The following is a 16,495-nucleotide window of genomic DNA, read 5'->3' on the forward strand; positions in this document are numbered from 1 at the left end:
AACAAAGATAAATTCAAATTAAATTCTGATGTCTATAACATGAATACTAGACAAAAATACAACTTCCACCTACCCTCATCAACTTTATCAGTATATCAAAAAGGAGTCTACTTTACTGGCATAAAAGTGTTCAACAATCTGCCACAAAGTATTAAAAACTTGGGCAATGATACTAAAAAGTTTAAATCAGAGTTAAAGAATTATCTACATGCTCATTCCTTCTACTCTTTAGATGAATACTTCAATGTAAATAGAGAATGATGTAAAATTAAGTTATATTAATTTTTAAGCTAAAATTGCCTGTACTTATGTATGTAACATTTTGACTTGTTCTGTATCCAAAGGTACTAACCTGCTTAGGATTTATAGAATGTAAATAAATTCAATTCAGTTCAATTCAATAGGACGCTGGCTGGCTGCAGAGCCAGTCTGGACAATGTAGAGAACAGAAAATTCTTCACCCTATGGAGACTTGAGCTCAGACTCCTCCATCGTCCAGCCTGTAGCCAGTCGCTATACAGACTATGCTATCCCAGCTCCACCAGAAGCATTATATTTGTTATAATGATTAGTGTTTCCCTTTTCATAATTAAATTTTTTAAATTGTAGACATGTTTTCATGTTTCCATGTTGGACTAGGTTTCTTCACTGCATGTTAAGGAAGTTATGCAGTTACTTAGTATTGTAAGCCAAAGAGAAACAGAGGCTTTTACTGTACATTTTAATTGCAGCATGTTGGGAAAGTGACAATCAGAGAACTCAAGAAACGTGGAATAACTGGTGAGGAACTAAGGCGCATGATGTGGGAACGAGCAGATATTTCCACTCCCATACGAATGCCCCCAAGGTGGGTTCTGATATGCGTACACTGGATAAAACATATGCTATCTTATTGAATAAGAATATTATTGAAAAGATGTTACAATGACTTATTAGTTTATTAAATTTCTTCTTTCAGCTGCAGTTCTGAACAGATAGGATATTTACGAGTATTGTTACAGAGTCTTATATTATTTACACAGTACTGTGAGAAGAAATTGTTCTTACCAGTAGTTTATTAACTAGTATGTGGCACATTAATTAGGTTTAAGATCATTTGGCCTGCTTTTTAGCCAGCATGTCTTCCAGCACTGATGTAACAACTACTATGTATATGAGCTATTTTCAGAAGTAAGATTTAATACTAAATGATTTTGAATATTTTCCGAAATATCTGGAGCAGAAGGTTGTTATTTTGTTAATTTATCTGCCATATTATCATAATTTTTTAGCAGTGAGTTGTTGAAGCCTTATTACAGTTTCTTTTAGCAATGAGATGATATAATGCTAAGTGATTTGAAAATTTGTAACAGCTATATTGAACAGTGGGGTGTTACTTGGTCTTCAGTTTATGGTACTATTGACATGACAGTTTCTCATCTACTGAGCTGGGTTCATCAGGGAAATTTCTGACAGGCTCATGGTGGCACAGCAGCATCATATAATAAGTTCTGGGAAGAACTAATCACCTGATTTCCTCTGATATCATATGAACCACATAGGAAATGTCACATCCAGTAATTCTTCAATTGTTGCATGTGCATTCATTGCTGCAGATTTTCTGAGCCATTGCCTAGCATCGATTGTGGATGCATATATGGACATATAGACTGATGGGAGGAATATATGAGTTATGCCACTGAGATGGGCTCAGGGCCATGATATACACACAAAGTTTCATAAAGACTGGTTCAGGCATTTAAAAGTTGATAAGGGGGAGTACAGAGACAGAGAGCACAGTGAACTCATAAACCTACTTTTGTTTTTTAAAATAAGGATAGGAAGCTAATAAAATCTCTGTATAATGCTATGTAGCATTAGAATCTTGTCACACATATTTTGATGAATGTTATGGTGATGATGCTAAATGATTTGGAATCACATCACAGATATCTGGAACAGCTGGATGATATAATATTAGAAAACAGAAGGCAAATTTAATGGTGATAATTATTAATAATAAAAAGATATCTTCTTTGAGGAACTGGAGTTTGTGTTTGATCAGTTCCCTAAGTAACGCCTGACAATTTTCAAACTAACAGTTAGGGATGAGAGGTAAAAGTAAAGTTGTCCTTGTGCTTAATTCATTAAACACTACACAATTAAGGCTTATGAGGAGTGAATGTATAGATCCACGTTTTCTTGACCTCAGCACTAGCTGGAGGTGAGTGGTCAGTTTCACGCCCTGGCTGTTTTACTCCCGGGGAAAGAGCCCCTGTACCCATTGGATAGGAGACTGGGTGGGCCCCAGAGCCAGTCTGGAAAACGTGGAGAAGAGAAAATTCTTGACCCCACTGGGACTCGAACTCCAACCCATCGTCCAGCCCGTAGGTAGTCGCTGTACGGACTGCACTATCCTGGCTCCTTGAATATATGAAATTAATAATGAGAATGGAATTTGAGCAGTACACTTCATGAAGCTGAAAGCTCTGTATGAGCTGCAGATAAGAGCTAACTGTCAAACATATAAAATTCTCATGTCGCAACATTTATAAATATAGTTAGACATCTCCTGATGGGATGGCATGTAGTAATATTTCATATATTTTGATACATGGAAAATGGTATCTGTGTTTTATACTGCTCTAGATGTGTGTATAGTACACTTCAGATTGCATATATATGCACACCCACACACGAATGCATGCACATACTCAGGGGGACCTCATCCCCCCCAAAATAACATATAAACTTCACTGTGCAGAATATTTGCTTAAATAATTTATTGGTATATCTTCAGTTAAACTTTGGAAACGTCCATAAATAGTCTCTCTTAAGTGTGTTATTTAGGTTATCTACAGACATTTTCAAAGTTAAACAAAAGATGCACCAACAAATAATTTAAGCAGATATTTTATATGTTGGTGTTTGTGTGTGTATATATACTTTGGGGGGGGGGAGTCTCTGTATGTATATCGAATCTACATCTGCATTCAAACTTTAAAAATCGTCATAATGGACAAGATGTTCTTAGCATATGAGTAAAAAAAAATTTGGATTAGTGTATTGTATTTGAAGTTGACTGTACTTCACTCAAAGTTTCCATGGAGTAAATATCTATTTTACACTGAGCTGATAGTTATAATTAAGAAGAAACAAAATTCTGAACATTGCTTCTCTCAACTAACACCAGTCATGGCCCTAATGAAAATAAGCGATTTAAGCTGTATCACTGTAAATGTAAAACATTCCTTGCTTGTGTTCTGACCATCTCCTGTTATAGATAGGAATGGGGAGGTTTTTCCATTCCACAAAAAAAAGTTTTTACTATGGGGTTCTGACGATGTTGCGTAACACTCAGAATTACTGGGTTATCTAACTTCATCCATCATACAGTATTCTAAAAACTACACAACGTTTCGGAAACTGGCTCTGTTTCCATCCTCAGGTGAGGGGGAGACTGCTACTCTGTTTGGTTCCTTAGAAAGAGCAAACCTCAGTCACTGTCCGGTGATTCTGGAATTCTTGTATCATTTCAGTGAGAACATATTTCATCTGAAGCAGGCCATTATCAGGCAATACATGAGAAATATACCAATAATATACAAATATATGTGAATACTGTGTGAACCGCACATACAGAAATTTCCTGGCTCATAGTGACTGGTCATGTGTTAGTGACTAGACATGGGGTTTGAATTGGTAATTGGATTTATTGAACACGTATAATTCATAATTACAGGTAACTGTAACAGTTTCACAGTTCTACCTACTCTACAAATCAATGTGGTGCAGCACACATAAAGTTTTCTATATCTTCACAATTCATTGACTAGTAAATGCTCTCAACAATGTAGATCCCTCTGCTTCCATACTCATGTCCTTACTGGCTGTCTACTGTCTCACAGCTCCTCACAGCCACAGCTAATTATCTTAAAATCAAAGTCAAATTTATGTTATGACTGATGGTCAGTTGGCTAGTCTGTCTTGATGTCAAGCATCCTCTTGGGCCCAAGACCAGATTTTTGTTACTGTCAGACAGTTAATGGGTTTTTTGATGTGGAGTGTCCTTTCAGACAAGAAGATGGGTCTGTCATTTACAATTACTACTGGTCCTCGCCAGTGCAGTCATTCTGTGGACCGAGTACCGCTAGACTCATGACCATATTTTTCTGTCTGAGATTCGCAACTCCCTCAACCTGGAGGGCCAGGTCTCCATATTTATCCCTTAGGAACAGGGTAGCCCAATTATATCCTCAGGCACTGCATTCCCCTTTCGTCACCACCTACGACTTGAAAAGCTATGGTGGAGGTATTTGAAGCCCCCTCCACATGGGTAACTAACTTGCCATGCTGGTCCTCACTATATAGCCTCAGGTTGGACTGCATAAGAAACACTGTTCTCAACAATCTCTTCTGTTGTTGCACATGTATCTGGTGCTGTGGATATGTACTTATTGAACTATTACCTAGCAGCAGACGATTTATTCTGGTTCCATTATTCCAGGTTCAGATGTTATGCCACAATATTGCTACCTATTTTTCATTTCTTTACAGTCAATTAATATGCACCATGAATAATGTACAGATGTGAAATGTTATGTGTTATTGCAGCCCAGATCCTCTCGATCCAGATGTAAATGCTGGCTTTGGGGATGCTCTGACTGCAGCCCTCGATGTTATGGCATTCACTAATGATCTTGACTTGAGTTCAACTAATCAGCCTTTAACAAACTCAGGAATAACTCAAGTGCCAGCGCCAGTGCTAATGCCAGCACCAGCACCAGTCCCAACACCAACACCAGCACCATCCTTTCCTCCAGCTGTGACATCAGCAAATCTGAGTGTGCCAAATGAGGGAACAGGTACGCTTCAGCGGAAAACCGATCTTTATCAGCCATGTAGTGAACGTTTGTAATGGTGCACAGGATATTAAATACCATTATTTGTTGCTGTCTGTCAGAGTGATGGCACTAGAGTTGTGTCCACTGCTCTGTGCAGACTTCCATCTTGATTTCCTGTTGTGAGTTATTTTATAAACTTTGACCCTCGGAGGTGCATTGTAATTTTGAAATAATCAGATTTCAGTCACAGCGTTTCATGTAATCGTTCTATTAACACACCATTCACAATTGTTCAAGGTCTTGCCAGCTCTGAGAGAGTGACATCTGAAAGAGTCAGAAGGAAGGCTAAAATAAATAAAATTTTACTCATATGTTTGTAGTTACGGTGAGGGTCAGGAAGAGTAATGATGATAGTAGATGGAATATTACCTTCAGAAATTTCAAGAACTGTCATTGACCCATTTAATTTGGCTGAAAATTTGTGCAGCGTATGCACGCACGCACGCGCACACACACACACACACCACACACTAGTATATAAGTTTACAGATATATTTGCTGTATGTGGGAAGGGGATAGGAATGGGATGGTGTATCACCAAACACAGACCCTGGCCTGCATATATACTATTGAGTAAGAGTGATAAATATTCATAAAAGATAATTGTTTTGAAACAGAGTTTCTGTTTATTTCAGGAGGTTGCAACATGGGAACTGAGCTACCTACACAGACAGCTCCATCTTCTGTCCCATCACTTTATCCCAAGCTGGAAGCTGACCATTCAGACAAAGATCATCTTCGTCAACTAGTGCTAGCATCAGAATTGCCACATATACCAGAATCAGAGCTGGTGAGAATAGCAACAGCAGCAACTGACATGGATGGAGTAGAAGAGGTATCACTGAGAGAGCAACATCAGTACTGCTGCCTGTCACTGTCACAGGAGGCACTTGATGAGAGAAGACAAAAAATCACGTCAATTGAGCCCAGTGATAGTGATGGTCTTGGTGGTAGGTTTGCTTGTAATAGTACTAATGAGGACCGTTTTTCTATAAACAGAGGCTGAACGCAGTAGCTCTCATCATTATGAGTTGAGTTCTTTTGACATTTTAAAAGACAGTGGTTATTATATGTACCACATGCTTTAACATTATTATTTTTTTTTTAATTTTGCACACTGAGCTTATTTATGTCTTTGTACGATTCTGACACTAAATAATAGCTCCTTCTCTAAATAGCATTAACTGGATGACCCTTGTGACACAAATGCTTTGTGTTTCCTGTGATCTAGGAACGGAATTCTTGATATATTTGGATGAATTTTATGCTTTGAAGGGTTAAACACTGTCTATTGTGAGTATCTTAACTTTCTATCATTTATTATTGAACCTAGCAGATGTATGTAACTGTACTGCTTTAGATTTGTATCCAGGAGGTAATGAGTTTGCATTGAATTGAATTGAATTTATTTGCATTCCATAGATCCTAAGTAGGTTAATACCTCTGGATATAGAAGTCAAAATAATACCTACTGGTACAAGTAATTTTATCTTGAACTAATACAGCTTAATGCTACATTATTCTCTATTTACATTGAGGTATTCGTCTACAGAGTAGAAGGAATGAGCATGCAGATATTTCTTTAGCTCTGATTTAAAATGTTTAGTATCATTACTCAAGTATTTTATACTTTGTGGGAGACTATTGTACACTTTTATGCCAGAAAAGTAGACTGTGTTACTAGCTCTCCTTAGGTTCTTCATCATTTCCTAACTTCAAATAGATGACAATGGACTCTTTCAAAATCCTTATTTGCTCACCATTCATAATCATTTTCTACTGCACTCATATTATAGCCTATAAACAGAATCATGAATAACCTGAGAATCAATGGTCTATGCATACACACACAAACACACACAAAAATACACACATCCACTTTGACACTTGAATTTGTAAGTTATTTAGAGTTGTTCACAGAAAATCTTATTTAACTGAACTTCAAACAGTTTTCATTCATACTGTTGCTCTTTATTTTAGGAAGAAGAATTTTGTAAATGTAGAACTTGCATTGATCTTGTTTTTTACAGAAGGACCACTGCTAGGTCATGGCTCACGCATCAGGAGGGCACGTTCAGCCAGGCTACGCAGTGCTAACTCAGGCAATACCAGTGCTAGTCAAGACCAGAAGCACTTGTTTCATCACTTTGATGATGTTAGTTCATGTACCTCATCTGACAGTGGCCTTGTTAACCCAACCTTTGCACATGATCTGTCAAGAAACATGAGAGCTGCAGAATCCTTTGGAAATATGCAGTGCACTGAAAGTGGTGATAAAATTGTATGTTGACATATTTATTTATACTTTGCATTAAGTATTCACTTACAATTTGAAACTATTTATCAAAAAGCACATAATTTCAGTTAAACTACAAAGATGAATTATTGCAAGATGAAACAAATTTTGGATTTCTGGGACACATGCTTTGCAACAAGGAATATGAAATATTGTAGTAATATTGTAACACTCAGGAAGATATACCATGCATATTTCCACTCAATTATGAAATATGGGATAATTTTCTGGGGTAACTTGCCAGATGCCAAAACAAGTTATCCTTTTACAAAACGAGACTCTAAGGATAATGATGGGAATAAAACATAGAGGCACATGCAGGCCAACATTTAAAACATTAAATATACATAACTAACATTGGCCTCACAATGTATATTATCTTTGATGACGTTTACGATAAAAAATTTGGAACACTTTACCTTTAACTGTGCAATTCATAATAAATCAACAAGGCATAGAGGTAACCTTCATGTACTACAGTCACATCTATCATTAAGACAAGAATGGGTTTGTTATTTGAGTGTAAACATTTTTAACAGTTTGCCAAAATTTTTTGTTGACTCAGTTGGAGATGAAAACCAGTTCACAGGAAAGTTGAAAAAATCTTAATATATGGTCTATTTTAATAAATAGCTTAATTTTTTAATTATTGTCGAGATATATAGCTAAGAGACATGGGTAATAGGATTGTGTAATGCAATGCTTATACCAAATGAGTGGAATTCTCATACCATGAACCTATAACAATCATGTGTTACTCCATAGGATACATATACGTAACTAGTGAGACATAAATTGTTATGCAATTTTTTAATGTCATCATATCTTTATTATAATATTTACTAATCACAGATCACTCCCACTATTGTACTCCTCATGCTTTTGTGTGCATAAGAATTGCATGTATATCACTCAGTATGAATGATGTATATTTTAACTATATTTTATGTTGTATTTGTGTTTTTTTTAATTGTCATATGGTAACTTGTGTGCGTTTGGCAAGTTTTGTATTCAGTGCTGATAAGCACATTTATGAATACTATGAAACATAATTTTTATATGTATGTATGTATATATATCTGTGTGTGTGTGTGTGTGTGTGTGCATGCGTGCGCGTGCATGTGAATATGCTTAAAATTTAACTGGGGAAATTTCCTTAATTTTCTCCAAGCATCATCCTCTAAGTTCAATTACTCTGAACCTTTTTCCTGGAGTTACTGGAAAAAGGGACTAGTAGCAAGGATGTTAAATAATTTTTATCCTAAAATATTACATTAAATTACTAATATACAAGTTACTGGAAAAAGTAATTCATAAATATCATTAAGGAACATATATTTTTTTAATTGCTAAATCAAATGTAATATATTTATAGAGGTCTCGGATGCCTGATACATTTTTATTAATCTCAATGGATCTTCAGCCTGAAAGAGTTTTGGAACTGCTTGTTTAAAATGCACATGATATTAGGTTTGCAGACTGCTAGGATTGTGGGTCTGAATTCCATCCAGAACATGAAATTGTCATTGTTTAAGCTATTATGCTAATGCTCTTCACTTTTGCAGATTCAGGATTATGTAGTAGTGTGTGTGAGGAAACATATAACATGAATTGTTTTTCAAAGCTCTGCAATGGAATACAAATAGTTGTACAGAAAACTGAACATGTAACAATCGTTTTGCAGAAGAAACAAAGAGATTCTGTCATGAAAACTAATACTTCTGATGTCCAGAGAGATAAGAAAATAGAAGTTTTGGCTCAGAAACATTCCAGTGTTCGTACAAGACAAAGGGCAAAGACAGCACGCACTAACAGGTAATGATTAAAGTTTCTTGTGAAACTTAGTGTCACCAAATAGAATTTATAAACTGCAATTCAAATCTGATTATATATACTAGTTTGTCTGTTCATGAAACTGTGGGAACATTCAGTATTACTATTCCTTATTGTAGACTTCATTAAGAGAATATCAAATACTTACTGTACTGAGTGATCTTACAATCTTCTCTTATACAAAACAAAAAATGTGAAAGGTAAAGGTATCCCCTTAACAAGCTGTGGAGGCCCATAGGGTTGTGAGATCTTGAGACTCCCACATTTTCTAAACAATCGGCTCGCAGATGGTGGTAAGGTTGTCAGCCTTACATGCTGGCTGCCCTTTACCCCCAGGAATATTGCTGGTACTCATTTGTTAGAGGCTAAGTCGACCCCAGGGCCATAGTGCGGCTGGAAGGATTAGGTCAATTGAAAAAATCCACCTCATTGGGATTCGTTCCTGTGAGCTTCCAGCTTGTAACCTAGTCCCTCAACCAACTCTGCTACCGCATCCCCCATACAAAACAAAATAGTGATAAAAATCATTTCAGTCATACATGAGAGAAAAATTTTCCATCTCTCTAGCAACTGTGGACCATCAATATGCAAGAGCTGGGAGTAGGCCATGGATTAACAATAGGATATCGAGGAAGATGGTTTATTGATCAGTTGGAGATGCATTAAGTGCCATCTTCAGTATTTAAATATTTATTGTTTCATATCTGATTTTCTATTTAAATATGTAATAATTCCATTCACCTTTATTAATTTCTGGCTTAATGAACAGGAGTGAAGGTTGCTTAGTATGTGTTTGTGATCACTTCAGCAGGATAAGAATCGTATATATAGTCAACAATACTGAATATGGTGTGATTCTTAAACAGATTTGCAGTATTAAGCTTTTATATGTCATTATGTTAAACCTTGAAGTTACCAAGTATCAGTTCTGTGGTGATACATGTAGCATCAAGTTTTTAAACCACTGTCATGGGTCCAGGTTTTTGACCAACAGGTTTACTTGGTTACAGTATTATTTGTTTCATCTATACATTCACTCCCTAAGTTTTGAGTATATTCACCTTAAAAGAATATCAGTTACTGATATTTTCACACTATTTGATATTACAGTGCGCTACTCTACACCACACTACTCTGCACTACACTTCACTACACTATACAAACTGACTGAAACACCCCCTATGAGGGAAAACAGGAACTTTCTTGACAAGTAAAGAATATATGTTGTCTTGTAACCAGAATTATGATGTAAGACTTCTTTATAAATCCTTTCAAATTCATTTTATTATAATGACCACTGTTGTTTTGTTGGATAACAGCTTTGCTAGATGAATGGACTACTAGCAGTGGTCACTGGCATGACAACCTCTCTCTTACAGTTTGACACATTTTGATGGTAATATTATTCTTTAACAAGATGGAGTTCAGAGATTGAACTGAAATAAAAGAAAACAATAGACATTGTTGTCAAGTCCAAAATTTTGGTCATACAAGATAGCAAACGGAAGGGATGTGAAAGATGTTCATAAAGTACATTTTATTTACACTAGACAGAACTGACATGAACTAGTGATAATTAGCTTTTCACTGTTCCTGAATGTTATGACCTAGGAGGAAACATTTTGTTTGAGAGATGTCTTATTTATTGAATTTCCTCCTGCTTTTCTGACTTGTTAATGATAATTTAAGTTGAAAAATACTTTGTGGAGTCGCAGTGCTTACTGAGTACGTCCGGAATATTTACATTTATTTTCACTTCATGGATCCAATCAACTCCCCATAGGGCTGGATGTAAAACATGTCACATATTACAAATTCATGATGACTACACATCATTTGTCCTTGGTCCAATAAAATATAAAATCAAGCCTCAGACAGAAGAGCTCAAGTGGTCAGGACCACACACACTAAGGTCGTGGAAGAACCACAATCAAATTCACACCTTGCCATTCCACACACACTGGCAAGCCATGTCATCCAAACAGTTACATTATAAAATATTAAAATTCATAACAAAAAACAGACATCATACATACGTACTACTACACTTACAACAATCAAGTTTCAACACTGTATAATTCATGCACACAGACCATTTATTAACTCTTAACTTTTGAGCCACTTACATCCTCAACAAATTCATCAATAGAGTAAAATGTGTTACTTTGCAAATAATTTCGTAAAAAAAACCTAAATTGTTTTTATCATTTTTTAAAACTGTAATATTTGATGGCAGAATATTAAATAGTTAGACACCTGAATAATACATCCCTCTCTGATAGGCTGATAAATGTGTTGAAGGTATATGAAGGTGGTCATTCCTTCTGGTACAAATGACATATACAGAGTTATTGGTTTGAAACTTATCCAAATTATTAATGACAAATATCATCAATGAGAGGAAATATACACATGGGATTGATAGTATGTTAAGCTTTTTAAATAAATCTCTACATGTATGAGTTGGGCCCACTCCCATCATCATTCTTATTATTTTCTTTTGTATAACAAAGATCTTATGACTGTCTGATGTATTTCCCCAATATATTATTCCATATTTCACCAATGAATGATAATATGCATAATATACAGCTTTAATATTATTTATATTTAATATATAGGATAATTTATGCATTAGAAAACCAACTGTACTCAACTTGTGAAGCAAAAAATCAATATGTCCCTTAAAAGTCAGATGATTGTCCAGCTGCAAACCGAGAAATTTTATCGTTTCTATTTATTTCAGCTTTTTGTTGAAAAAGAATGTACATAGAGGGTAGCTCGTAGCTGCTGTTGGGGTGAATTTTATCATTTCTGTTTTATCCAGATTTAACACTAATTGATTATTTTGAAACCATGTAAACATATGATTAAAAATAACATTAAATTATAGTAGTCTTTAGCTTTGCAAAGAATACTTGTGACATCTGCAAACATGTTAACTTCCGAAATTTTACTTATTGCAAGGGGGAAATCGTTTGTGTATATATTTAAAGAGTAAGGGTCTCAACACTGATCCCTGAGGCACACCACATCCAACAATTTTCCAGTTAGAATAATATTTGTTATTTATATAATTTAATTCCACGCTTTGCTTCCAATATTGGAGGTAAGATTTAAACCATTGCAATAACACACCCTGCACTCCATAGTACTGCTGTTTTATTAATAGAAGATTACGATTAATGCAGTCAAAGGCTTTGGCTATGTCACAAAATATACCAGTTACATACTCTTTTCTGTCCCAAGCTGTAAGTATTACATTGGTTAATTTAAACATTGCATCTTTGGTAGATAATCCCTTTGGAATCCATACTGCTCTGAAAGTAATATTGTATGTTTTATGATATGATCATTGAGTCTTCTAAAAATTGCTGTTTCAAAAACTTTTGTAAACCCAGTTACTATAAATATTGGCCTGTAGTTACTTATAACAGCCTTTTCTCCTTTTTTGGATACTGGCTTAATAATTGCATTTTTAATCTTTCTGGATATAGAACCATGGTTAATGACTTATTAATTACATAAGTTAGAGGTTTACTGATTTGCTGTCTGCACAGTTTTATAATTTTATTTGTTACACCATCATACCCTGAAGAGTTTTTTGATTTTAATTTGCTAATTATACTAATTATTTCCTCTTCTACAACTAAATTAAGATTCATATCTGGAATACCATTTGAGAAATGGGAGTGCAAGTATGACATTACAGTATAAACATTAGTTTTCTTAATATTAAGATTTGCTGATATTGATGTGAAATATTTATTATATGAAACAGGAATGCTGACCATTTACTTCCTATGTTGAGTTCAAATTCACTGTTATCCCTTTCCACTACAGTTAAGTTTTTAGTGAACCTTGGCTTGGTATGTTCTTAGGGTTGCTCCCTCATCCATTGATTCCATCAGAAGAACTGGATCAGCTGCTACAGTACCCAGTATTCATCAAGAAATGAATGGCAATGTGAATCCCCCTCCATCACCTCCAGATCCACTTGATGCTTGGAGTACACGCAACATTGCCAATATGAATGCATTATTGGAGTTGGGGAAAGATGAAGAAAGCTTGTAAATTGATATGAAATATAAGTTTAATTTCTGGTAGTGGAAACTGCCATGCACACATGGGAAACATTGGTATCAGCGTTGTCTTACCAGGCCCTCTTAGAGTGGGTGACCTAATATTCTGTCAAAGAGCTGATATTTTAATCATGACATGAACCAATCTCTGCTTAGAATCCATAATTTTAGCACATGCCATATGCATGCATGTTTTCATGTGACATGCAGACATATCATATTCACTTTCAAAGCAAGAACATCCTTTTTGAAGAAATCAACAATCTTTTCACAGCTAGTGAAATGTGCACCTTACTGCAGCAGTTTGGATATCAATGCAGTGTTATATCCTCTGCATATGTAAATAGTTATATTTTTCCTATGAAGCCCATTTCTATAATGTTACATATTTTTTTCTTGCTGTGGAATTCAATGAAACATGAAACCACTACTTACAGAATTCTATATTTTGCACAATATTTCCAGCCTTAATGCATTGTTGATTTGTTCTGTCGATAAAAAAGCAAAAAGTCAGAAAAATGAATTTCAGATATTATAAAATTATATTTACTGCAATTATCTGTGGTGTGAAAATATACTGATCCCTTGGCAATGCTTAATCTGATAAAATGATTCAAGATCACATATATTTGCTGACAAAAATAAGGTAAGAAAGAAATAGTATTTCACAGTTCCTAAAGTTAGTGATTTATGGTGTAATAAATAGCATTTTATAATCGATAAAATTTGTTATTGTTAATGATGAAGGCACATTGTGGCATGTGAAAGACTCATGCTGTAGGTTTGTTCATCACAAAACCTGTACTGCCTGAACAAGAATGTGTAAATATAAAGAAGAAGAGGGATCAGAGATGGGTGAGTATAGTTGAAAGGACAAATATATGCACAAAAACATGTTGCTGTAGTAATGCTCTATACTTCTGTTTGGGAAGTACAGGATCAAATATTGGCTAACTAAAAGCTTTTGTGCTTTACCTTAATTTCTCCATACAAATGCTGTTCCAGCCTTCATCTAGAGAGAAACGGAAGAGCCACAGAAATAGCTCCATTGGATAGTTAATAACATGGCAAAAATCTAAACCAGGTACCTCATGAATAAACATGTAGAGCATTATGACTACACCAACCTGCGCAGTAACATACTATTAATATGTGCAATGTTGAAGAACAGTATTTTCTGTTACTGAGCAACATGGTATGATAGGACTGATTTTGTGTATAAGATAAAAAAGGGTGAGTCAAATGAAAACCTTTATTTTTTTTACTGGTTAATTTACTGCAAATAAGTTTGGTAGAGTTTTGTCATTTCTCAACACAGCATTTGCTGCATTCAGCGCAAGTCCCCAAGTGCTTAATTAATGCTTGCATTTCTCGTGAAGAAAAAACAAATTATTTGGCTGAATGCATGGCCACTTTTATGATGATAAAAGACAAGTGATGGCTTCCTGAAGTGCAGAGTGGATGAAGAAGAAAGCTGGGTCAACTACTAGAGCTTGAAATGAAGAAGGCAAGTAAAGAATGGCAGCATNACAATCAAGGGGACCATACTCACCAGTGTCTCGTATTGCAGCCTCCTTAGGAACCATCCAAGACCAGCCATCAGATCAAAATTTTGTCTCCTGGTAAGTACTGATGTCTTATTGCTTCATGACAGTGCTAGACCATATACTGCCTGTGTGACAGCTGAGATGATCAGCAACGTTCATTTTTAGTGTCTCCCTCAACCAATGTACTCATCTGACTATGCACCTTGTGACTACTACATCTTTGAGCCATTCAAGGAGGCTTCTGGTGGAAAACTTTCCAATCCAATGAAGAAGTGCGAGAGGCAGTGCATGAGTGGCTTTGCATCAAACACAAAGGAGACTATGTTGAAAAATGACAAAGCTGTAGCAAACATATTTGTACTAAATTAGCTGGTAAAGAATTTTAATTTTTTCATTTGAGTTACGCACATCTTTTTGTCACAATCATTCTCTCCACCGTGATATCTGACAGAACCGACACCATTAGCTGATGGAAGTTCTCTTTGGAAAGAGTTGCAAATTTGTCTCCCCTCTCATTTCTGGAAGTATCTGTAAGTATTTTATACAAAATTAAAATGGAATTATTCTATACACATCTTGCAGAATAAATGTCCTCATAACAATTCTGGGTACACTTCCATTAGATATACAAGGTAATTAAGGTTACATAAAAGGTGACAAAATACTTCTGTGTCTGTCAATATGCAATATTATTGTATTATAAATGAATATCAACTTTATTGTTAAAATTATTACCATAGTAGGTAAAAGTATTAATTTGGGATTACATCATCTATATTATTATTTACAAACTAGTTTGTCAACAAGGCAAGATAAGATAGGGGGCTATCATTAACGTTTAACATCCGAAGTGCCCCGACTGGGCCAGTGATGAGTATGGTCATTGTGGCCAAAGTACTCTGTTTTGGCCAGTTGGGCATTTAAACTCTGCTAGTGGAAGCGCACGCACATGCCACTAGTAGAAGCACACACTAGTTCTAAATATTTATTTTTAAATGTAGTAATTACCAGACAGACTTGAGTAAAACCCTAATAGAGGAATTAAAATGATACCTAAGTGAACAACAACAAAAAAGGGCATACATATGAGTTATGCCCAAACTCATCTACAAGCCAGTACTTTTATTGCAGATTCTGCAGATTAATGTGTTAAAATATATAGTAAAATTTGATGTGCATGCTTTTTTTGTTATCTGTTTGATGTATATATATTGGCTGAAATGAAACTACAGGATTCAATTTCACTATGAACGCACAGAAAACAGATCACACTCTGTATTTCAGCCATGATGCAGCTGTCTGTTCATGACCATAGAAAGGGCAATAATCTCTTGCGGCTATAATGGAAGGTCTTAGCACTGAATAAGGGACCCCTCTTGCTTTCTTTTGAATAGCCATTCTTTCATTCTTCTGTCCTTTAGTCGAAAGCTTCGAAAATCCGAAGAGTGTAAGCAGTGATAGCGGAAGACCAAATAATTTTATTGTTTCCATCTGTTTTATGACACCAGGGACTGCTAAAATCTGTCAAGTGTTAGAAGCAGGACTGATTTTATAATGCAGAACTCTGTGAAGAACTGGGAAAACCATTTTTGCAGTATGCATCAAAATTAAAAGAAAAGGTTTTGCAAAAGACAAAGTAGGAACAGAAAATCAATGAATGAATTGCACTAGCTTGGTAATTTTTCACTCATTTAAATTTTGGCCAAAATTAAATTCTAGATGTAGTACTAAGAAGCCTGACAAATTAACTTGACATAACATAATTCTTTCATTCATAGGGAAAGTACATCAGTCAGCTGTGTGTTAGTTAATATTTAGCCGCATGTTAGAATTTCTAAACAAAATCATTGTTAC

The 16,495-nt window shown here is 35.3% G+C and overlaps 1 protein-coding gene across 5 annotated transcripts in view; it reads left to right on the forward strand.

Moving 5' to 3' along the window:
- The window catches only part of LOC111865001 (transient receptor potential cation channel subfamily V member 4), a 54,986-nt gene extending 41,167 nt beyond the window's left edge, over positions 1-13,819 (forward strand). For all 5 annotated transcript variants that reach the window (XM_023852676.2, XM_023852678.2, XM_023852679.2 and 2 more), the window contains 6 exons: positions 732-847; positions 4,594-4,844; positions 5,519-5,833; positions 6,914-7,164; positions 8,864-8,994; positions 12,894-13,819. In XM_023852676.2, the coding sequence (XP_023708444.1) occupies positions 732-847; positions 4,594-4,844; positions 5,519-5,833; positions 6,914-7,164; positions 8,864-8,994; positions 12,894-13,086 (1,257 nt within the window). In that variant the 3' untranslated portion in view covers positions 13,087-13,819. The remainder of the gene's footprint in view (positions 1-731; positions 848-4,593; positions 4,845-5,518; positions 5,834-6,913; positions 7,165-8,863; positions 8,995-12,893) is intronic.
- Positions 13,820-16,495: the final 2,676 nt, after the last annotated feature.

The sequence above is a fragment of the Cryptotermes secundus genome, unplaced genomic scaffold, assembly GCF_002891405.2.
Source record: "Cryptotermes secundus unplaced genomic scaffold, Csec_1.0 scaffold766, whole genome shotgun sequence".
Classification (NCBI taxonomy): domain Eukaryota; kingdom Metazoa; phylum Arthropoda; class Insecta; order Blattodea; family Kalotermitidae; genus Cryptotermes; species Cryptotermes secundus.